Source organism: Rousettus aegyptiacus, unplaced genomic scaffold (genome assembly GCF_014176215.1).
Source record: "Rousettus aegyptiacus isolate mRouAeg1 unplaced genomic scaffold, mRouAeg1.p scaffold_m13_p_15, whole genome shotgun sequence".
Classification (NCBI taxonomy): Eukaryota; Metazoa; Chordata; class Mammalia; order Chiroptera; family Pteropodidae; genus Rousettus; species Rousettus aegyptiacus.
This window is the reverse complement of record NW_023416290.1, coordinates 58798919-58821865: the sequence shown is the minus strand read 5'-3', so window position 1 is coordinate 58821865 and position 22947 is coordinate 58798919. Positions and strand designations below refer to the sequence as shown.

Genomic DNA, 22947 nt, shown 5'->3' with positions numbered 1-22947 from the left:
GGGGTGGAGTAGAGCCCGTTCCAGTCCTGGCTCCACCCTGACGCCTGGTGGCTCCTCGGCCGCCGCGCCCGTGAGATGCGGAGCTCGCGTGGACACTGCCTCCCGGGTCTCCGCGCCCGCGCACCCCGAGGCGCGCGTCTCCACCGTGCTGCGTCCTGCGGCCCTGGGCACCTGCCCCCTGCAGGGGCCGATTCGGGGTCTGGGGCGTCTGCGTCTCTCACCAGTGGCCCCGTCAGACTTCGATGCCGGCGTCTCGTCCTTCTTTGCGTCTGGGGCGTGGCCGCACTTGGCAGGTGCTGCCGGACGCTGTCACGGGGCCGAGGGGCCCGCTGCTCACCCCCACCAGGTGTTTCTGGCGTGCCCGATGCCACAGTGTCCGGTGAGCGTGGGGGTCGCCTGACTGCAGGCCACTCCTGCCGCTCGTTTTTAAGGTTCCGTCCAATGTTCTTGACACACAGAAACTGACCCCTCCCCCGTCCCCATGCGCTCACGTCGTGTGGCCAAGTGCCGCCCTTGGTTTGGGTTTCCTTTATGTTTGCTCTTTTTCTGTAAAGTCTTTGTTTTTGGTGTTGTGAGCACGTCTATAGTAAGAGGGGAAATCCTGGAGTGTTGTGTTAACCCCGTGTCCTGCAGCAGCCAGATGGGGGCTGCGGGTGGCTCTCGTCCGGGTCCGTGCGCTCTCACAGAGTGTCCCGTGTCCCACGGCCCTTCCTCGAGGAAGGAGCCCTTGTCAGCTGCTCTTAAGCCGTCCTGCCGGAATCCTCGCCCACCCGCCCGATTCCAGCCCCGTGTGGAAGGAGAGGTCCGTCCCGTGCGGGCTGAGAGTGCACCCAGGCCAGCCCCTCGCTTCTCAGAACAGGAGACGGGAGGCTGCGCAAGTCGCTCGGGACCTCGGATGTCACTGCTAGGTCCGTTCCAGCGCTGACGCGATAGCGCTTGTGCGGCCGGAGCCCTGCGGCTTCGCCCATGCCCCGGGCCTGCCGTTTCCTGGGCGACGGCCTCTCTTCGTTTCTTCGGGGCGGGCATGAGGACGCTGCTCCTTGCAGGCCTCACTGTCACCCCGGTGCCTTTCGCACGGGGGACGCGAGCACGCGTGTGGCTTCGGTCTGTGCGGGTTGGACCTCCCAGCGGTCCCGCCGTCCCCAGGCCCTGGGGCGGTGCCGTTTGCCGGCGATTCGGGCGTCCGCGCCCAGAGCAGGGCAGTGCGGTGTCCCGCGCCCCGGGTGCTGGCAGCCTCGGTTGGCACTCGTGTTCCGCGAGGGGGGTGGGCTACCCTCCTGTCCCCCGAGTGCACACGGGGAGCCCGGTGGAGCCACGTGCCCGTGGGCAGACTGCAGGAGGCGACAGGGCTGGGAGCCCCGCGTCCTGGGCCCCCCCGGTCGGTGCCCTTTGGGTGCTGTGTCCCTCGGACCGAGTGCTTCAGGCCGTTCGGAGACAGGTGTCTTGGTGTGTGGACCGACACCGCTGGCCAGCGGCCCGGGCAGACACACAGACTGTCCTCAGCCTCGCGTCACAGCCGAAGCCCAGTGTCGGCCTGCCGCACGCGGCGCGACATTTCTGCCGAGATCGCCATCGTCCCCAGGCCGTTAGACGGGTGCGCCGGTCGGCCCCTCGGGACACCGTGTCCGGCAGGGGGCGTGGCAGATCCTGCCGCCTCTTCACGGGGGCCGCGCGGGGCCTGGACGAGAATCTAGCGAAACACGTGAGGACCTTTCACTGAAGGGAAACGCCGCCCTCCGAGGCCCGCCTCGGTTCGGTCAGGGTGTCGCCTCGGCCCTCCGGCTCACCGCGCGCTCCTGGGCCGCGGGGCGCCCTGCCGTGCTGCGGGGTCAGCCCGGCCTTCCACGGCCACCTGTTCCGAGTCCTCGGCGCACCTCGGAACAGGTGGGACCACGTGCCCCCTCCCCCGCTGCCAGCCCGGGGCCCCCACCGCCCACCTGCTGCTTTCACAGACCGACTTCCCACGTTTGAGGGGGTCGCGTTCGCACAGACAGAGGCCGAGGGAGCGGCAGGGTGCGCGCCCGTCGCTCCCACAGCTGTTGGTGTTTGCCGTCTGTCTGTCTGTCTGTCTCACCACACGTCTGTTGGGAAGGCGTTTGTTCGTGGTTCAGTCACGGCAGAACTAGCCGTGGGCTCTTAATGGGCCCAGAAGTCGGGGACCCCCGGGCCCACTGAGGCTTTCTCAGTGCCACTGGGGAGGTAACCGGCCAGGCCCCCCATGAGCTGCCACGCCCCCTTCCTCTGCCGGGGAGCAGCCTCCCTGGGCCCCGTCCTCAGGGGTGCCGATCACCCCCCGGCCGAGCGGTGCCCACCCCTCTCCGGTGTCGCCTCCCAGGAAGTCCCGTCTCACCACTCGCCTCGGCCGCGGCCACGGGCACAGAGTGAGCACTCGACCCGCGGGGACAGAGACGTCCCCACTCCTCCCGCCCGGGGGCGTCCGGGAGCCGAGCCCCTCCTTCGTCAGAGGCCGCGCGGATGACCGTGTGCTTCGCCCCTCACAGGTGGAGCTGGAGGTCACGCTGCCGGGTGAGGGGAAGGACCGCATCTTCAAGGTGTCCATCAAGTGGGTGTCCTGCGTGAGCCTGCAGGCGTTACACGATGCACTTTCGGGGCGGCTGCCCAGCGTCCCCTTTGAGACGATCCAGGCCCTGGACGTGGTCATGAGGCATCTGCCGTCCATGAGGTGAGGGCCGTCCGCGAGGCGGGGGCCGTCCAGAGAGCCACGAGCGTCTGCTCTCACCCCGCGTGTTACCTGGACAACCTGGACGCTCCGTCCGAGGACGAGCTGGGCCCGGGGTCAGGGTCACGGTCATACAGGTGTTTCTGTAATGAAAGTAATAGCAGTGCCGACGTGGGGAGAGAATTTTAGGGTGACCTCTGTCGCCTTCACACTGGGGCCGGCGGCAGGGGACCGATGTTGGAATTCTTCCACCGTGGGGGGGAGGGCCTCTCAGCTGGGGGTCACCCCAGATGCTTCCGACTTCTGCTTTAATCTGTGGGGTCGCTGTCTCGCCGCAGATCGCCACACTTGAACTTGCTGGGACAGAGGGCAGGCGACGCCCTAATGGCTCGTAATTTCTGTGCTTAAACTATCCCAACATCGACCAAACCTCCGAGGCTTGCGGGGCGAGCGCGGCCCCCGTGTCCCTTTGTGAGTGCAAGAGAAGGACCTAGAAGCACCACGCCCGGCTCTGAAGGGGACCCTGGTGGTCTCGGTCTTCAGACGTGGGCGCTGATGACCGAATACAGAGCAGGCCGCCCCTCCCGGGAGGGTCTCCCCCTGCCTCACCCTCCCCGGGCCCCCAGCACATAACCTGCTACCACTCGGAACCCTCGATGGCAGGAAGGCAGCGGACGCGAGGAAGAAAATACAGCGTCTTTGCCAAAATGTCGAATACATTTGGGGGGGGGGGGCACGGATTACTGTGATTCTTATTTTCTGGATGCTTTCGAGTTAATTTCCATGTTACTTTTCTGATCAGGAGGGAAGTCTGTTTTCAGTCTGGGAAATAACAGGAAAAGAGGCAGGATCAGTAAGGTCGGGCGAGTGAGAAGGGCCGTGTGCCCCAGCCGGTCGACAGGGCCGCCAGCGGCTGGGGGTCGGCGCCACTTTAATGACGCGTCTCCTGCCCGGAGCCCTTCGTGGCGCCGCGTCCCGGTGACCAGGCACTGGAGGACGCGCCTGCTTCGCGCAGGTGGCCTCCGGCTCACGGCCGACCGACCCTCGACGCCCGTCCCCCCGGGGGGCTGTGAGCCGCCGCGGGCTGGGGGACCGGGCTCGCGCGGGGAGGCTCTCGGCGCCTCCGCCCTGGGTGCCGCGTTGAGGCGTCTCTCGCTGTCCCTGTGTCGAGGCCGTGTGTCCCCCAGTCTGTGCCGCACGCGGCGTCCCTCCGAGTCCCTCGTGGGCGCGGGCGGCGGGGTGTCCGGCGAGAGCGCGGGCCAGAGGCGGGACGACCAGCGAGCCCGCGGGGTGGGCGCAGGCGGACGGCGGCCGCCCACACGGGGTCTCTCGCTCCAGGTACACCCCTGTGGGCCGCTCCTTCTTCACCGCGTCCGAGGGCTGCTCCAACCCCCTGGGCGGGGGCCGAGAGGTGTGGTTTGGCTTCCATCAGTCCGTCCGACCTTCTCTTTGGAAAATGATGCTGAACATTGACGGTAAGTGTGGCCCGCGTGCGGCGGAGCCGGGGCTGGCCGGGGGTCCAGGGCTGGGGAGGGCTGGCTCCGAGCACGGCCTGCACCTGGCGTGCCTCACCGGAGTGTCCGGTCGGGGCGGCGGCCCCAGGTGGAGCAGCGAGCCCCGTGCAGGGTGCACTGCGGTGGCTGCGGCGGAGGCACCTGGGGTGTCTGACAGCCCCAGAGGCTGCGCCGGTGCCCGCTGCGCGGGGTCAGGTGTTCCGGGGGGTGGGGAGTGGACGCCCCACTGCCAGGTCCCCCTCGCCTTCATGTGCATTCTCTGCCTGGTCAGCGCGAGCCCAGGCTCACCCCGTCTGTGGCTTTCTGGATCCTTCTGGTTGGGGGTCACTGCCCTTCTTGGGGGACTCGCTGTCTCTCTGTGTCGGGGCACCGGGGGAAGAACGATAAACCTCAGCTCTAGGCCCGAAACCCCATTGTACTGTCAGTTTGTCCCAAACCCAGTTTTCGTCACGGAGCGAGGCTTCGGACTCTGCTGGCCTCTCGCTGTTGCCGCTGACCAGAGGGGGTGTCAGGCCGCCCGCGACCGGGTGCGGCCTGCCCCTGCCCTGGCCCGGCTCTGTCTCACCTCCCAGGCCCAAAGGCGAACTGGGTGGACAGTGAGGGCAGCGGCCCGGCGCCCGCCCCGCGGGCCCGCGGCGGCCCCGGAGCTGTCCGCGGCCGGCCGCGTCCGGGGCGCCGTCTGGCGGCCCCCGTGTCACGCTGCTCTCCTCCCTTCTCTTCCCGTCTCCAGTCTCAGCGACCGCGTTTTACAAGGCGCAGCCAGTGATCGAGTTTGTTTGTGAAGTTTTGGATTTTAAAAGTATTGAAGAACAACAAAAACCTCTGACAGATTCCCAAAGGGTCAAGTTTACCAAAGAAATCAAAGGTCAGTAACCGCGCGGGGCTTCTGGGGTCCTGCTCCTGGCCGCGCTTCCCGAGCCTCGGGGGGCGGCAGAGTCCCTGTCAGACGAGTTGGCTCGGAGGTGGGTCGCCCCCGGTCGGAGCGTCCCAAGCGAGCGGCTTCCCGTGTGGGGCGGGGCGTGGGTGGTGACCCAGGGGTGCCGCCGTCGAGGCTGGGATCCGAGGGCGGCAGCAAGGCTGGGGTCGGAGTCTCGACCTCGTAGACGGCGGTGGGGGGGGGGGTGCCTCCTCCCCGCGCTCGCCCCGGCCCTGTCACCCTGTCACACCCACCCCGCCTGACTGTCACCCCAGCAAACTGCCCTGGCCTGGGCCTTGTGCCCGTCGGCGGAGAGCTGGCGGGCACCCATCGCTCCCCTGCAGGCCGCTCCGGCCCCCTGCACCTGTCCCTTCCCGAGGGCGTTCTAAAGGCCATCGGCAGTGCTTCTGCTAAAAATAGTCCCGCAGGAGGCACGGAGAGCCGTGGTGGCAGCCACCGGCCTCCAGGCTGAGCCCGCGCCGTCCTCTCTTTAAGAACAGTGTCCTGACTGTGGCCCCGCGTCCCTGCGGGTGACGTGGGGCCAGCCCGGGTGTCACCACCCCCCTGCTGCTCCAGAACACCACCCTGGCGTTCTGGACGTGGGGACGGTCGGGAGGCGGGCTTGGGCCCCAGGCCAGGCGGGCTGGACGCCGGAGCGCACTGTCCTCTGTCACCAGGTCTGAAGGTGGAAATCACGCACTGCGGGCAGATGAAGAGGAAGTACCGCGTCTGCAACGTGACCCGGAGGCCCGCCAGCCACCAAACGTAACCGCCTCCCCCGCCGCGGTCGCTGCACCTCGCCGTCGTGGGCGCCCCCCTCAGGGACGCCGGCTCTCGGGGAGAGGATGATTCCATCCAGTTTTTAGGATCCCAAAACTAGCTCAGTGGATCCCAGACTCTGCCTGAGACGGGACGGGGGGCCCGCCCGCGTGGCCGGGCAGGGGGCGCCCTCCCGCCTTCCCCTGGGCGACCCGGGGACACGGTCCTTTTGCCGTCAGTCCTCGAGGCCGGGCCAGCGCTGGGGGACGGCAGGCCTGGCCGGACCCGCTGCCTCGTGCCGGGTGCTGCGCATTTCGCCGTTGGCCCCGAGAGCACTGGCCGGCGGTGCTGGCAGCTGCGGCGTTCACCCTGAGATTGCTCGGGGGGTCACAGTCCTGACCTCACCCCCAAAGTCTGCCGCAGGGGACCTCGCTTTCATTACTGCCTTCACATCGCCCTAGCACATCGATGGTCTTTGGAAATGAATGACATCGTTTCTCTCTATAACGTTCTGTTTTTAGTAGTTTAGTTGCCGAACGTGGCAAACCCCAGAAAACGTAGCGTTCCTACGCGACGCTAGGGGAGCCCCGGCGGCGAGCCACACCGTGTTCCTAAACGGGAAGCGAGCTCACGCTTCGCCGCGCAAGCCCACGTCCTCGCGGTCCACGAGGACTCAGTGCCGTCTTAGGGCGTGGGTTAGTTTGGGGGAGAAGTGACAGACTTGGCCCCGGGGCCCAGGGAACACTCGGTCCCTCGGTCCCTCCGTCACCGTGCCTGGTCGGTCGCTGGGCACCGGGGACGCGAGCGGTCCAGAGCCCGCGGAGCAGGAGGGCGAGACGAGCCTGCCCCCTGTGCCGTCCCCGCGCAGAGCCCGCCACCCGCCCATGCAGGCCACCCTGTGCCGTCCCCTCCCTGCGCACCAGCCTCCCCGCCCGGCCGCCTGCATGTGGCCCCCAGGCCCGAGCAGCCCCAGCTCCTGCCTCCTCCCCCGCCCGGGAGGTTGCGGCCCTTCGGGGCGGGCGCACGGAGCACTCGGCCCGCGGCCGGCTGGGAAGCCGTAGGCCCTTCTTTCTGGGTTCGGCTTCCTTTGCCCTAAACGTCCTACACACGCTAGCTGCAGTGCGTCGTGTGACGGCTGCGTATTACAGCCCTGTGGGCGTCTTTTATCTCCCAGGAGATAAAGTGAAAGGTTAGGAGCTCGGGGGTGTTCCAGATGACCCAGAGGACACATCCGATTTGGGCCCCCGGGAGGGACTTTGAAGGCTTGCCCCCAGGCTCCACCCCTCCTCCCTCCTTCTGCCCCGAGGAAGCGGCCGCGGGCGAGCGGGCCCTGATACCTGTCCCTGCCGCCTGTCCCCGCGGGCCCCGGGGGCCTCTGGGCCTGAGCCAGCTCTTTGCTCCCCCAGGTTCCCGCTGCAGCAGGAGAGCGGGCAGACGGTGGAGTGCACGGTGGCCCAGTACTTCAAGGACAGGCACAAGCTGGCCCTGCGCTACCCCCACCTGCCGTGCCTGCAGGTCGGACAGGAGCAGAAGCACACCTACCTGCCCCTGGAGGCAAGTGCCGCCTCCCGCGGGCCCCTCCGGGCGGGTCGCGGGACTTCCCCAGGCAGGGTCCCCTCGGCCCCCCGGGTCCAAGCTGGCACCCCAGCCGCCGCGCGAGCTCGGCCAGGGTCACGCCCCCGTTTCCCCGGCGATAAGTCAGGGTCGGGCGGCTTCTCGTGGGACCCCGTGGAGACCGTGAGCGTGTGTCGTCCCTGGCACACGGGAGAAAGTACACGGCTTCTTTCTTCCTTTCTCGTCTAAAATTCACTTCTCGCTTGAAAAAGGCTTGCCGGGGGCAAGAGCAAACACTGAAACCGAGACGGGAGTTTTAACCTTTTTCGTTAGTTTTAAACTCTCGGCACTCGTCCTGTCAGCCCGGTACCTGGGGCCCCGAAGGTAGGCTCTGTCCCCATCGGCAGGCTCCGCCTTCCTGTGTTCCCGAGGACACAGGCCCACGTGGCTGGGGGTCTCCAGGCTGTGGCCTCTCGGGCCGGGGTGGGTCCCCCTCGGGTTCGCGTCCCGCGGGGTGCACTTGGGGGCTCTCCGTCGCCAGGCACAGGACCCCTGGGCAGCTCGTGCAGGTGTGCCCGTCCCGGCGGGGCTCCGGGCTGTCGGAGTCCGTGTGGCTTGCGAGGCGTGGCGGTGTCGCAGGCGGAGCCGGCGCCGCCCCCCCCCCCCCCATGACGCCCCCTGTGTGTCCTCGTAGGTCTGTAACATCGTGGCGGGGCAGAGATGCATAAAGAAGCTGACCGACAATCAGACCTCAACCATGATCCGGGCGACTGCCCGGTCGGCGCCCGATCGGCAGGAAGAGATCAGCAAGCTGGTGAGCGGCACGTCCTCGGGGCCAGCGCCGGGGAGGGGGCACCCTTGGGAGGCCTACGTAGGGTGCCCCGGGAAGGGGCTCCCCTCCCCGATGCTTTGGACAGACGGCGTCTTCCGGGAGGAAGCAGACTGCCCCTGACTCCCTGCCTTTTTTTCTCCCTCTTCCAAGATGAGAAGCGCGAGTTTCAACACGGATCCGTATGTCCGGGAATTCGGAATCATGGTCAAAGACGAGATGACGGACGTGACCGGGCGGGTGCTGCAGCCCCCCTCCATCCTCTACGGGGGCCGGGTACGTCAGGGGTCAGGGCTGGGCCGGGCGAGCGCTCGGTGGGTGTCCGGGGCCTGCGTCTGCACGCAGCTGACTGACGCCCCTCCATCCTCTACGGGGGCCGGGTACGGCCAGGGGTCAGGGCTGGGCCGGGCGAGCGCTCGGTGGGTGTCCGGGGCGTGCGGTGTCCGGGGCGTGTGTCTGCACGCAGGTGACGCCCCTCCATCCTCTACGGGGGCCGGGTACGGCCAGGGGTCAGGGCTGGGCCGGGCGAGCGCTCGGTGGGTGTCCAGGGCCTGCGTCTGCACGCAGCTGACGCCCCTTCCAGGTTGGAGTCGCCCCCGGGGCGCTGGACCGACCGCGATTCAGTCTGGGTCTCGTGAGAGTCGGGGGGGAGGGGGCTCCGTAGGAGAGTGTGTTTCCTTGGCCCTTTTTGAATTTTTTTAGAATTGTCCTCTTTCAAAAGGTAATTTTTAATAGGCCATCAAAATTTCGAAAGCATCATCCTTTGTCGTCGGCCGGTGCTGAATTACTTCCCAGGAGCTTCCGCTGCCTTTCTGTGGCTTAGCCTTGTGTCGGAGGCGCTTGGTAGTGGGCGCAGCCATTAGTCACCTGGTGGGGGGGGCTCTGTTTTTGCCCTTTGACCCTCTAGCTTTTATCAGTAGGTAATCAGAGGCGTCCTGACCACTGCGCCCTGCAGAGCTCATGGAAAAGGCCTCCCCTCGCCTGCTGGTGGCCGCACAGCCCAGGGTCTGGGGCTGGGAGCGGGCAGGGCGGGGCCCCCAGCTTCCAAGGTCGAGGTCAAGGTCGCTGGGTCCGTTTGCGAACGTGCGGGAAGCAATGCTGTACTCACTTTCATCCTTAGGGCCTGTAGCAAGGTTTGGTGAGGTTTTGTTTGTAGGGGTTTTTTTTCTTCTTTATTTTAAAATACAAGTTTTTGTTTTGTTTGTTTGTTTTTCTATTGTTTCCAAGTTCAAACGATACAAAAGAATCATAGGCAAAGGTCTCTTTTTTCCTAGCTCTCGGGTGCTCCCCAGGAAGTAATCAGTGTTATATTTTTCCTTTGAAAAATTGCCCGGGGATGACTCACATGTTTTTTTTTCACCTCTTCTTATGCAAATAGCATGTTAAACGCACTTTTGTGCCTTGCCTTTTTTTTTTTTTTACTTAATATTTTCCCTCAGAGCTCGCGGAGATCTGGGAGACGGTGTCCCGTGTTTGTAACGCCCTTTAACTGCCATGCGGTGTTCCTTTGGTGTGGTCAGTGGGCACGGGGGTCACTCTCATCTGCACGTCCATCCTCCATTCACCTCTCGTCCGTCTGTCCATCCATCCGTCCATCCCTCTATCCGTCACACACCTGTTCCATCCACCCACCTGTTCCTCCTGGATCCAGTCGTCCGCCTGCCCTCCATCCTGCAAACACCTGGGGACCTCCTTAGCCTCAGGAGCCACCTTCCGCTCAGGGGACCAAAAGCAGTGGGGACGGTACCAAATCCAAGGTCAGAGAACTCTGTTTCCCGTTTTTCTCACTCTGGACATCTTGCCATTTGCAGAATAAAGCGATTGCCACCCCCGTCCAGGGCGTCTGGGACATGAGGAACAAGCAGTTCCACACGGGCATCGAGATCAAGGTGTGGGCCATCGCCTGCTTTGCCCCCCAGCGCCAGTGCACGGAGGTGCACCTCAAGTAAGCCTGCCCGTGGGACCCTGGTGTCCTGGGGTGCAGGGGCGGGGGTGCTGGGACGGCCCACTGCTCGTGGGGCGGGGGCTGGGGCGGGGCCCGGCTTCGGTGGCGGGGCGTGGCAGCCGGTCCCGGTCAGGGGGCAGCATCCTGCACGCCACTTCGGCTTCCGTGCCCTCGTCGGAGGGAGTGTGGAGAAGGCAGCAGCAGGGGTTAGGCGGAGGGAGCTTAGAAAGCAGAGAGACTCGGATTCAGTGACCTCGACTCGCTTGTTGAAGCGTGAGCGTCACGTTTCTGTAAGTTACCGAAGAGAGAATTTCACCCGGTCGAGGAAGAGCTTCATGGAGAAACGGGAGAGCAGGAGGGTTCCCCACGTCCCAGGCAGGGGGAGCGATTACACATGGGGGCCGGGGCCGGCGCGAGGGGCGCAGCTTTGGTTCGCTCTGCTCTGGGGTCCCCCACCCCCACCACTGGCCCAGGCAGCCAGGTCGGGGAGCCGACCGCCCCGGAAGCCCTCGCCACGCAGCAGGCCCGGCCCGGGCAGTGGGCCCTTGGGCGCTGGCGCCGTGAACCTGCGGCTTCTGTGCCAGACGGACCCCCAGGGCACGGCGGCTTCTGCTTCTCACCTCTCGCGAGTGGAAGCAGGAGCGGAAACGGCCCGTAAACTCTGACTCTGAGAGGCCGTGGCTCTCACAAAGTTCCCGGGGCCCAGTGTCTGGCGAGAGGCGTCCGTGGGAGCCCGCCTTGGCCCGTGCACCTCGGCCCGCCGCGGCCCAGAGTCTGCACCCCGGGTCCCCCCCCCCCCGCAGCGTGTTCCGCCCTTGGCCCGTTCATCCCCCCTGTGTCTGGAGCTAGGTGGTCCCCGGGTGGACTCTGTGTAGACGTAACGCAGGCGTGGGCACATGCTGTGCGGGAGACGGAACCCTGGCCGGCCAGGGTGGACCGGCGCGCGCTTCTCCGGACTGTGGAAGGCGCCGTTGTTTTTACTCCTAGGCTTAGAACAGAGGCCGCTGCCCCCCCCCCCCGCCCCCCACCCCGCCCGTGGCGCTGCCGCCAGCTGCTGGTGCTGCCCTCGCTCGGGCGGTTTTGTTTCTGCCACGCTTATGTCATCCACGTCTCCAGGTTGTACACATGAGAGTAGCTGGGGGGAAGAGTCCCCGGGGATAGTCAGCTGCCAGTTTCTCTCTGACAAAGCTCGGCATTCACGGAGCGACCGCGCGGGGGGTGTCGGCCGGCCCCGGGGGCGGGGTTGGCAGCTCCGTGCCTGGCTGTAGGTCTCCTCGCCCTGCGCCGGGGCGTCCCAGCTGCTGAGCCAGCACGGGCGCGGCCGGCACGGTGTCCACGCGTCTCTCCGGCAACCCGCGTGCACGCGTCGCACACGCGAGACCCTGTCCGTGAGGCGCCGTGTCGACGCGGCTCCGTCCGGGACTCAAGTTCGGACTCTGCGCTCGGCGAAGTCGGTTTCGGGTCGGTTCTGTTAGCGCCATGCCCGCCGCCGGGGACCGCCGGCCGGGCTCGCTGCGCGGCGCCCCCCGCCAGGGCGCTCGGGGTCACGAGCCCGCTCTCCCAGGTCCTTCACGGAGCAGCTGCGGAAGATCTCGCGGGACGCCGGAATGCCCATCCAGGGCCAGCCGTGCTTCTGCAAGTACGCGCAGGGCGCGGACAGCGTGGAGCCCATGTTCCGGCACCTGAAGAACACCTACGCCGGCCTGCAGCTGGTGGTGGTCATCCTGCCGGGCAAGACCCCTGTTTACGGTAGGCGCCCGGCCCCCTGCGCTCTGCCACACGGAGGCGGTGCCCCTCGCTGGCCCACCGTGCGCCGGGAGCCCCAGGGCGGCCTCTGATCACGGCCGAGCAGATGCGCAGTCTGCCGTTCCTGGAGGCCAGCGTGGCGGTGGTGGGCTTGCCCACCGCCCGGCGTACACGGAGCCGCGCGTGCTGGGGGCCGTCGCCAGCTCTTGCCCCGACCTGGTCCTCCACATGCGGTCGCTGGGCGCAACTCAGAAATCTCTGGAAGTTCGCCAGAGCCCTTTCTGCCGGGAGGCCAGAGCGCACTCAGCTCGGGTTCACCAGGCCCCAGGGGGGCATCCGGGCTGTCCCCGGGCCGGCGGGGGCGCCGTGCAGACAGGCGGCAGTGTGTGCTGCCGGAGGTCGCTGAGAGCCGGGCTCCTAGTGGGGCGCGGGCACCGTGGGCGGAGCCAGACTAGGCCCGTGTGGCCGGGTGGGTCCCCGGACATGGAGACAAGTGCCCCCCTGGCCACTTACAGATCCAGAAGCAAAGGAATGAGAATGTCATCAGGCGTCTCCTATGAGCGCTCCCCCGGGAACCACCTGGTCCCCCAGGCCTGCCCAGGGAGCAGGTGCCAGTTGCCTTATGGAAGAGCCAGAAATAGAGGGTTTGGGCCCAGCTCGCGCTTTGATGTGGACTGGCCGTGGCCGAGTGTGTGCAGGATTCCAGTGGGTTTATTTTTAACTCCTCGAGCACTTGCTCTTGGCCCCAGGCGCTGCGGCAGGCGGTGGCGTCTCTCTCCAGGAGCACCAGGCCCTGGGTCCCGGCCGGGCTCGTGTGCACTGCCTGCCGCCCCGGCCGGGTGGGGCGAGGCTCCGGCAGGCGGGCCGGTGGGTGGGCCCACGCAGACCAGACCGGAGGCTCCCGCCTCTCCCCGCCCGGCCGGGCACCCTCTCGCTTGGGCTCGGCTGCGGGTGGGGCGCGCACGCGCGTCGGTCGCACCTGCGGCTTCTGCCGGGGCGGGCAGGGGGTGAGGGCCGGCCCAGGGAGGCGCGCCGGCGAGGGCCGCCCCACGTGCGCCTTCTGTGCCCCGCAGCCGAGGTCAAGCGCGTGGGGGACACGGTGCTGGGGATGGCCACGCAGTGCGTGCAGATGAAGAACGTGCAGCGGACCACGCCGCAGACGCTGTCCAACCTCTGCCTGAAGATCAACGTGAAGCTGGGCGGCGTGAACAACATCCTGCTGCCCCAGGGCAGGTGAGGCCGCTGCCTGGCTCCGCGCTGCCCCAGGGCGGGGGGGGGGGCGCTCCCCGGGGACACGCCCCCAAACTCGCCGTCAGGGGGCAGCATGGGCCCGGATGTGGTCCGATAGCCGTGACCGCGGGTTCTGGTTCTGGGAGGGGTCACCAGACGCGCTCGGTCCGGGGGTGAACAGGACCTGGCGAGGGCACCTTCTCAGTCGGCAGGTTGTGTGTGCGCCGAGTGCCCCGTGGGCCTGGAGTTGGGGCCGCAGTGGTGACCCCCTCGGGCAGGAGGCTCGTGAGTGAAGTGCGCTCCAGGCGCAGTGGGCCCGCAGGCTCCCGGGGTATCAGGGGACGTCTGGGGGCAGGCGCGGGGCGCCCGGACAGAAGGGTGTTTGAGAGAGGAGACCCAGGGCTGGCTGGTTGATTGGTTGGGTTCTGCTGTAGGCGGAAGAGGAGAGCTAGGTGGTGAGTCCAGGGCTCCCTGTTCCTGGGCCTGTGGGGAAAGGAGCCAGCCCCTCGGGCGAGGGGCCCTCAAGGGGAAGCAGGAGGTCGGCATTGGGGGTGCAGGTTTGGGGGTCCACAGTGTAGGGGTGGTATTTAAAGCTACGAGGCTGGCGAGGCTCCTCGAGGGAGGGTGTAGACAGGAGGGAGGTCCCAGCCCTCCTCCCCGGGGAGTCTGGGGTTAAGAGGCTGTGGGGTGAGGAGCCAGCAGTGGAGCCGGCGAGGAAGGGGGAGAGGGGTGGGTCCTGGCCCCCAGAGGTGGTGTGTCCGGTGTCACGTGGTGCTGCTGGGCCCAGTCTGATGAGGTCTGAGGCTGGACCACGGGCAACTCAGACGTCGCTGGTGACCTTGCACAGAGGAGTGTGGTTGCCATGGCAGCGTGGAGCCTGGCTGGAGGCTGAGCACCGGGAAGCAGGGAGTGGTTCAGCTAATTCCGGGAGCGTTGCCACGAGGTGCTCCCCCGGCGAACAAGACCAGGCAGAGGGAGGGGCGGAGTCCACGGGCGCATGAAGGGGGGGCCGTGTGGCTGGGCGGGGGGGGGCATGTGGCCTGTCGCGGGCCGTGTGGCCTGTCACGGGCCGTGTGGCCGGGTGGCCTGTCGCGGGCCATGTGGCCGGGCGGGGGCCGTGTGGCCGGGCGGGGGCCGTGTGGCCGGGCGGGGGCCGAGTGGCCGGGCGGGGGCCGTGTGGCCTGTCGCGGGCCGTGTGGCCGGCGGGGGCCGTGTGGACATGACCTCGTCACACGTCGTGACGGCGCCAGCCCCACCAGGGTCCCCGCGGCGTCCGAGCCCCGGCCTCTGACGCCCCCGCTCCCCTCCGCAGGCCTCCGGTGTTCCAGCAGCCCGTCATCTTCCTGGGTGCCGACGTCACGCACCCCCCCGCCGGGGACGGCAAGAAGCCCTCCATCGCTGCCGTGAGTGTCGGCGCTGCCTGCCGGGTCCCCCTGGACGGGGTCCGTCCCCGAGCTGCCCATGGGAGGGGACGCAGCCCCACTGCGGCTGGATGCCGGGGGCATCGAGGCCTCCTTAGTGCATCCGGGGAGATCAGAGTCTCGTGCACCGCAGCCGTGCGGGCGGCATGGCAGGTGGATGAGGAGGTCTGAGGACAGCGAGCGTCAGCGCTGTCCTGAGGTCCCCCGTGAGGGACCGTCATCCTGTGGCCGGCCACCTGCCCTCCTGCCGACACCCGACGGGTTGGCAGCCCCCCGGGGAAGGGGCCTCCCCAGGTTGCAAAATGCCAAACGTGAAACGACCAGACAGACCAGAGTGAAAAGCCGTCTTTCCTTTTCCCTCCCCTTTCGGTCTCCTGGAGGTGGCGCGTCAGCCGGGTCTCTGCAGTACGTGCCTCGCCAGCTTCAGCCGCGGCCCCTTCCCTCACGCTGACCTGGCGGGTGCTGTCCAGGAGGGGTGTGGCCGCCCGTCACCTCCCCTCTCCTCCCCTCTCCTCCCCTCCCCTCCCCTCGGGCTGGGCCTCGCTTCTGCACCCGGGTGGCTCTTCCGGGGAGGGCGGGCGGCGTGGTGCCGGCTGTGGCCTTTCGTTCGCGAAGATGAGCCAGGCACGTGCTCCGCGGGCTGCGGGTTTGCATGCGGGTGCAGAGCACGGCTCTGCCACCGCGCAGTCCTCGTCCGTGGGCGACCCCCGTGCTCTGCAGCCGCGGCCGGGGGCTGGGAGGGAGGCCAGGTGCGCGGCTGTGCGTCCCCACCGTCCCCAGTGGGGCCTGCTGGCGGGTGGCGTCACTTGTCGGAAGCCACCCGGGTGGCTCGTGCGTCCTGCAGGCTGACCAGTGACGCGGGCACTTTCTGCTGCAAGCCAGGCACCGGGCCGGGCGCGTCACCGCGTGGTCCGCTGATCTGACGAGGGCAGCGTTAGCTCCGTCACTTACACACGGGGTTCAGAGGCCGAGCTCCGTGCCCGGGAGGAGCAGTGGAGAAAGGCCGCCCGAGGTCAGGGGGCGTTCACAGCGGCATCCTGCCCGTGCTGCAGGGTGGAGGGGGACGGCCACACCGTGGGGTCCTCGTGTGCTGCCTCCCTCCGCGTAGCGGCTCTTTCTAGAGCAGCCACAGACACGTACGTGTCCCCAAACGGTCTCAGGTGAGGAGCCGGAGGCACACGCGTGGGCAGGGCCGCCGCCCGGCAGCCCACTGCTCCCCGAGGCGCTTCAGATCCCGAGATGATGCGGACCGTGGCCTGCAGCCTCTGGGGGTGGGGGGGGGCACCCGGGTGGCGGCCGCCGTCTGCCCCCGGCCACGGCACGTCTGCTTCGCTCGGCGCCTTCCGGCCCTTTCCGTGTCCGACGCGGGAGGCCGGCGCAGGGCGGCCTGGTGCTCCGTGGCCCCCGCTCTCGCTGCCTGTCCCGTCGGCTCCCTCTGGACACCTGCTCAGGGCCAGCCTGCCTTTGGGGGCCCCGCCACTCCTAGGGGTCAGAGTCTTGGGGTGCTGTGCATTGGTGTGCAAACAGCTTCTTTGGGAAAGCAGTATCCTGTGAAAGGACTGGGGATCCGTCCGCAGGTGGCTCCGTGGGCCGGTGGAGCTCAGCCTCGCCGGAGCATGCGGGGGAGGGAGCGGAGCAGTCGCCTCTTTCACTGGGCGCCTCGGGCAGGCGTTGGTTCTGACGCTGTGCCGCACACTCGAGAGCACGGAGGCCACGGGCCAGCGTCTGACAGGTCGCCGTCGCCCCCCCGCGGTGTGATGCTCGGGGCGGAGATGCGTCTGCCGGGGCGCCCTGGGCCGGCCCCCGGCCGCTCCATCACACGCTCGGTCCCGCCCACAGGTCGTGGGCAGCATGGACGCCCACCCCAACCGCTACTGCGCCACCGTGCGGGTCCAGCAGCACCGCCAGGAGATCATCCAGGACCTGGCCGCCATGGTGCGCGAGCTCCTCATCCAGTTCTACAAGTCCACGCGCTTCAAGCCCACCCGCATCATCTTCTACCGCGACGGCGTCTCCGAGGGGCAGTTCCAGCAGGTGGGCGCCGTCCGCCGCCCCTCTGTCCCCGCGCGTGCTCCGTGCACGCGGCCGTCCCGCGGGGCAGCCTCCGGGCTCTCCAGCGGGAAGGGCGGTGCCGTGGCCGACCCGCCCATGTTCCTCTGGTCCAGGCGTTTTCCATTTTAAAAGTGAAAAACGAGATCAGAGAGGGCACGTGGCCGCCCGAAAGCCACCTGGCTCCTCAGTGGTGGAGTTAGGATTCGAACTCAGCTCTGACTCCGAAGCCCGTGTGTTTCCCTGCTAGATCCTCCCCCTTCCTCTCAGATACAAAAAAAACAAGTAGTTGAATCAACGTGTTCACGTTTGTGTCTTCCGCGGTCCCTCCCGGCTACTGTGTGTGTGTGGTGGGTGCCACGTATGGAGCACTGAGGACCTGCCAGGTGCTGTGCTGATCGTGTTGCTGGATCATTTCATTTAAGCCATTTAGCCATGAAACCTGGGTATCATTCACTCCATCACATAGATGAGGAAATAGGCCCAGAAAGGCAAAGGCGCACAGCCAACAGCGGGCCAGCTGAGCCAGGAGACCTCACTACTGATACTCGTCAAGTGGTAGATGTCATTCGGGGGTTTCCTTTCAGGTGGCCGGAGCCCGTGAACACCTAACAGCCTCAGGCGCGCCTCTCTTGCCCGCAGGTCCTCCACCACGAGCTCCTGGCCATCCGGGAGGCGTGCATCAAGCTGGAGAAGGATTACCAGCCGGGCATCACCTTCATCGTGGTGCAGAAGAGACACCACACGCGGCTGTTCTGCACGGACAAGAACGAGCGGGTGCGTCTCCTCGGCCGGGGCGTGCCCCGGGCCCTGGGGGGGGCCCTGTCCGCAGAGGGGCTCCGTGGAGACCCAGCCTTGGGCACTGGAGTAAGGCCGTCAGACCGGGGGTGGGGCTGGACCTGTAAATCCCACAGTTCTGGGACCAGGGCCAGGAGATGTATGTCGTTCGTCCGACACAGAGATGACCAGAGAGGCGGCTCTGAAAAAGAACCGGTCAGCAGCCGCGGCGATGGGTGGCGGCCACGAAGGGTGCAGGGGGACAGAGCGGACTCGGGAGGCGGGGGGCCGGAGGGCAGCTCTGGGGGCACGGTCAGGGGTCTGGGGAGGAGGTAGAAGGTGACAGGTGTCACGGGCGGCCAGGCCCCCTGTGTGTCTCTTGGGTGTTGCAGAATCAGAATAACGAGCGTGAGGGAGAAGCGAGTTCTGGGGCCGTAACTGCTGGGAGTTCTCCACAGTGAGGCAAGGTGGGAGTCCTCGGGTTAAAGCGTTTTCTGCGCTCCCAGACAGTGAAGACCAACCACGCCGTTTTAAAGCGGCAAAGCCTCGAGGTAGCCCGCTTCAGAAGAGAGACCCTCCCAGAAGGAGGGACCTTAGACAGACCGTGAGCAGGCCCGGAACTGGTCCCAGCAGGGCCAGACGCCATGGGTTGACATCCACACGGTGCCAGAGGCGGGCACGGCACAGCAGTGCCCAGCCACCACCGTGTGACAGACACAGCACGGGAAATGCTTAGTGTCTAAATGGAAGACGAGATGCGGCCTGAGAGCCACTGCGAGAAGGAGGGAGGCTTCGTCACACTCGTAGGGATGACTCACCGAGGGGGTATGACAGCTAGGAGCTCGGAGGTACCGAACTCCGTGACCTAAAAATATGTGACGAGGAAAAAAAATAGTAAAGCAGAAACCGACAGAATCCCCAGGCACGGCCGACAGACCTGCGCTCCGGGAGGTCCGCCCTGACGCACCGCTGTCCGACGCCGAGACCGGCACGTTGGTCGAAACCGAACGTCGGAAGCACGACGTGAAGGAGCCGCATCGAGGAGGTAGATGGACTCTTGCCCGTAAGAGCTGAGTTCACGTGGAAGGCTTTCGAAAGTCGGTCTCGTACCAGGTGACAAAGGAGGTCTCAGGGGACTTGTAAATCTCCGGGTCGTGCAAACTGCAGTTTTTGATCATGATGTGATTAAATTTTAAATCACCGGCAGGAAGAGACATTTAAGAAAGCTTGAAATTTTAAATTCACTCGTAAGTAGCACATACATTAAACAGGTAAAGAGAATAACGATTATAAAATAATTAGAACTGAACAGAAGCAAGACGGTGCTTGGAGATGAGCGGCTCGGCTTAGAGACTTTAAACAAGAAGGCCATCAGGTCGGCCGAAGGCGCAGGAAGGACGGAGCTTGGAGCCCTCGTGGCAGCTCTGGCAGAGCCTCGGAGCTGGGGTTCTCGGCCCCCTCCTTCCGCCTCGGCGCGCAGAGCCCCCTTGCCAGCAGGCCGGCGGGCTCGTTCCTGCAGCCCGCTCCTCTCCTCGCATAGCAGGCACTGAAGTGGGAGGTGAAGAGGCGTGGGACAGAGTAACGGAAGCAAAGCCTACTTCTAGGCAAACCTCGCAAGACCCAACGACGAGGAAAATTTGTAACAACATCTGGAGCGAAATTGGAACTGTAACCGCAGAAGGAATATTATGTTATTTAAATCATAGTAGGATCTTAACAGCTTTCTGTCGGTACATTGGAAAACTTGGAAGAAACAGATACAGTTTTTTTGTAGAATTATACAAATTACCAGAAGCAGCTGAGGAGGATAATTCAGTCATCATTCATAAAAGCATGAGGCCCGGAGAGTTTTACAGGCAAACTTTACCAAACTCTCGAGACTAGATCATCTTAAAATGAGGCAGAGAATTGGAGGCAGGGCTACTTAGGCTGATTTATGAAGTTGGTCCAGAGATTTTTAGAAGCAAGTTTTACCCAACCTTCGAAGAACAGTCGTATAGACATCATTTCAGACAGTGCGGAATTGGGGGGAAACTCACGTAACGAGGTCGGCCTGATAATACCAAGTGTTGGCGGGGATGTGGGCGCTGAGCCGTGGTCAGGAACACAGACAGGGTCTGGAGCAGACAGCCCAGCGCCAGCCGGCCCCTGGGCGTGCGGGCCGCCGGCCTCCCTGCCTCCCAGGACCCCCTTCCCGAGGACGTAGGGTTAACAGAAGCAGCAGGTCGCACGGTCCTTGGCCATGGTAATACGACGTTTGAAGAAAACTCATGGCCGATGGGCGCACTGACTGACGACCTACTGGGAACCCGGCTCTGGAGGTGACCCTGGAGTGTGACTCCATGGCCTGCACGTCCAGAAGCAAACAGCCCACCTGACCGTCTCCCCCCGGGATCAGAGGTCGCGACGCATTCGTGTGTCGGCTTCTCCACAGCAGCGGAATCAAGAGGCTCTGTCTGTCACGTGGACGTGACAACCTACCGAGCAGCGCCGTGGCGGGCCACGGAGACCCCAGGACGCAGCGAAAGCAAGCGTGGGGATAACGGCGTCTGAACTTGAGACACAGCGTGGGGACGTCGTCTTCCGATGTCAGACTTCAAAACCTCCACGTGTACCGGGGTTCGGCGAGAAGTCAAGCGGTGCACGCGGCGGTGCGAGGGGCCGCGTGGGGTCCGTCCTCGCGTGTGTGTGTGCGTTCGAAGCGGCGCACAACCAAAAAGTGGGCGACTTGGTGACCGGCTGGGGTGCGGTCCTCGAGCGGGGGGTTGCCGCGGCGGCGGCAGTAGCCAGGTCTTCGGCCACGTCGCCCCGAGGGTTCAGCAGTGGGCGTGCTTTGGAGGCCCTGCCTCCCTGCCACCTGCCGCCCCGGCTCCTGGGCTCTCTGTAGGCGGCAGCGGCAGCAGAGCCCCGAGGCCCCGGTGGCTTTCGGGGTTCGCTGGCGCCTCTGAAGTGTCGTGCGTGTTTGCGCACAGCCGGCCCGTCGTGTGTCCGTCACTCGTGGCCCCAGGTGGCCTGCTGCTGGCACTTTCCATCCTGGCCTGAGCGTTAACACAGACCCTTCGGTGAGGGGGGGACGCCGTGTCTCCCCCCGGGACCTGTGTGAGGCGTGGCGACAGGGTGACCCCCGCCCAGGTAGAACAGGAGCCGACTTAACGTTGGTCGTTAGCATTTGCTGGGTTTTATCGATACTAGAGCCCTGAGCAAACGTGTCGGCCGACGTAAAGACTTGGAAGGCGGGCAGCGAGCGGCCCGCGCGGTCTGCTGCCCTCTGCCGGCTCTGACGGGCTCCTGTGCTGCCGCAGGTCGGGAAAAGCGGGAACATTCCAGCAGGCACCACCGTGGACACGAAGATCACGCACCCCACCGAGTTCGACTTCTACCTGTGTAGTCACGCCGGCATCCAGGTAAGGACAGAGGGACCCCTGTGGCCTGGGTCTGGGCGTCGCCGTGGCCTCGCGTGTACAGCCAGCACACACACGAAGGGCGCGGACCTCGTGCCAGGCGCTCCAGCGGGCACTGAGGACGCAGTGGTGAGCAGCTCGCGCGGGGCTCCCGCCCGTCCCGAGGGGAGTCGGGCGCTTGACCGGTGGACAGAGGCTCAGGACGGCCAGTGTTGGGGACGAAGGACCCACCGGGCTGCCTTGCCGGGGGGCCTGGGTTAGGGGAGATGCGGTCCAGGTGGAAGGAGCAGTGAGCGTGAAGTCCGGGTGCACTGGTGGGGGGCCTGGGGGCTCAGCAAGCCAGACGAGCGCTCAGAGGTGACAGGGCCACCGCGGCGGAAGGCCCGCTCGGCGTCAGCTCACACGCCCTTGGCCGGATTCAGCCCCGTGCGCCGCTCCACCCACAGCCACTGCCGCCGTGCGGCTCGTCGGCACCCGGAGGCTCTCCTGGTCTCTGTCGGTGAAGAGGCCCACAGCTGGCCACCACGGAGGTGCCACGCCCAGCCGCACCCATTGCCGGAGCCGGGCCCCCAGGACCTGTGAGGCTGTGCGCCCTGGGACAGGGGCGCCTAGTTCTCGGGCCCCTAGCTCCCCGTCTCAGGGGCCGCCTCGCAGAGGGCCTTTCGGTTTGTCAGGGTGTAAGTAAGGACTTGAGTATTCCAGCCCGAAGGACTCGAACCTGGAATTCGAGACTGCGCCACGAACGTCGGGCCTTTAATGTTCCAGGGGAGATAGAGACTCCCACGCCGCCCGCACCCCCAGGTCTAGACCAGGGCAGGGCGCGCTGCGGTCTGTGGGCTGAGAGGGTTGTTAGAAAGAAAGGAAAAACGCCTCGCATCGTCCGTTAGTGCGGTGTTTGCTAGCGCTCGCGTCCTGAGTCCGGCCGGCGCCTGCTCTGTGGAGGGCCCCGTCCTGGACGTTTGGGCTTCGTGCTCTCTCAGGCACAGCCCCTCTCCTCCTGGCTGTCCTCCTGGGGGGCGGAGCCCTCACCTCCCTGGGCCTCTGGTCCGTGCAAGTGCCGCGCCGTAAAACGGGCCTCGAGAGGACCTGCTCTGCCGGCCTCGCTGTGTGCTCAGCAGACGCCCCATGCAGACCACCCCGCTGTCCACAGGCCCCTGTGACAGCCAGCGAGTACGTGCCCAACGCGGGCGCCAGAACCTGCGCACTGGGGAATCAGAGCCTGGGGACTTCTGCCCTTGCCGGCAGCCTCCACACAGACGGGGCCCGGGCGGCTGGGACTGGGCCGCGGGGCTCGGGCAGGGCGTGGGAAGCCGCGGGAGGTCACCGTGCGTGCCCCAGGCCGGGCCGTGCACCCGCTGACACCGTGCGGGCGGGGCCTGCACGCCCCGACAGGTGGCGGGCGAGGCCACCAAGTCCCACTTCCTTCAGTTTCAGAACGTTTCAAACCACACAGGACGACGTGTTTAAACGCCCATTTATAAAGGGTTGTGAATGTGTCATTTTTATTAAGACGTCTGTTCTCAGACCAAACATTGTAGAACGTGTGATACATACAGGTGGGACCGTCTTCGACAGCAGTTTTTATAGTGCTTTGTCTCTTCCTGTGATTTTTCTATACGTGAACAAATGTGCGTAAAGTCCTGTGTTTGACCCACGGGGTGAAGAACCGCACGGTTCCGACGCCTCTTTCTAGCCGCGCGCGAAGGCGTCGGTGTCTGTTGGCCGTTAGTTTCTGTCACGTCTCCCACCGCGTTCCTCGCGAAGAGCTTGCGCGCCGCCTGCCGTGTGCTCCGGGCCCCTCCCTGACCCTCTGACCCGCCCCCAGGGGACAAGCAGGCCCTCCCACTACCACGTGCTCTGGGACGACAACCGCTTCTCTTCGGACGAGCTGCAGATCCTCACTTACCAGCTGTGTCACACTTACGTGCGCTGCACGCGCTCTGTGTCTATCCCGGCGCCCGCGTACTACGCTCACCTGGTGGCCTTCCGGGCCAGGTACCACCTGGTGGATAAAGAGCATGACAGGTGAGTGGGCGGCAGGCCTTTCCCGGCTGCAGGCCACAGCAGGGGGGCACTTCTGAGACGGGCATCGGCAGCTGCTTTCTTCGGAGTGGGAACCGGCGGGG

The 22947-nt window shown here is 66.0% G+C and overlaps 1 protein-coding gene across 7 annotated transcripts in view; it reads left to right on the top strand.

The window, feature by feature from the left end:
• The window catches only part of AGO2 (argonaute RISC catalytic component 2), a 78739-nt gene that overhangs the window by 43888 nt on the left and 11904 nt on the right, over positions 1 to 22947 (top strand). For all 7 annotated transcript variants that reach the window (XM_036233070.1, XM_036233067.1, XM_016133583.2 and 4 more), the window contains exons 4-18: positions 2502 to 2683; positions 4019 to 4155; positions 4925 to 5059; positions 5788 to 5875; positions 7276 to 7423; positions 8118 to 8237; positions 8406 to 8528; positions 10064 to 10197; positions 11762 to 11946; positions 13017 to 13176; positions 14486 to 14576; positions 16434 to 16628; positions 17286 to 17420; positions 20723 to 20824; positions 22647 to 22846. In XM_036233070.1, the coding sequence (XP_036088963.1) occupies positions 2502 to 2683; positions 4019 to 4155; positions 4925 to 5059; positions 5788 to 5875; positions 7276 to 7423; positions 8118 to 8237; positions 8406 to 8528; positions 10064 to 10197; positions 11762 to 11946; positions 13017 to 13176; positions 14486 to 14576; positions 16434 to 16628; positions 17286 to 17420; positions 20723 to 20824; positions 22647 to 22846 (2135 nt within the window). The remainder of the gene's footprint in view (positions 1 to 2501; positions 2684 to 4018; positions 4156 to 4924; positions 5060 to 5787; positions 5876 to 7275; positions 7424 to 8117; positions 8238 to 8405; positions 8529 to 10063; positions 10198 to 11761; positions 11947 to 13016; positions 13177 to 14485; positions 14577 to 16433; positions 16629 to 17285; positions 17421 to 20722; positions 20825 to 22646; positions 22847 to 22947) is intronic.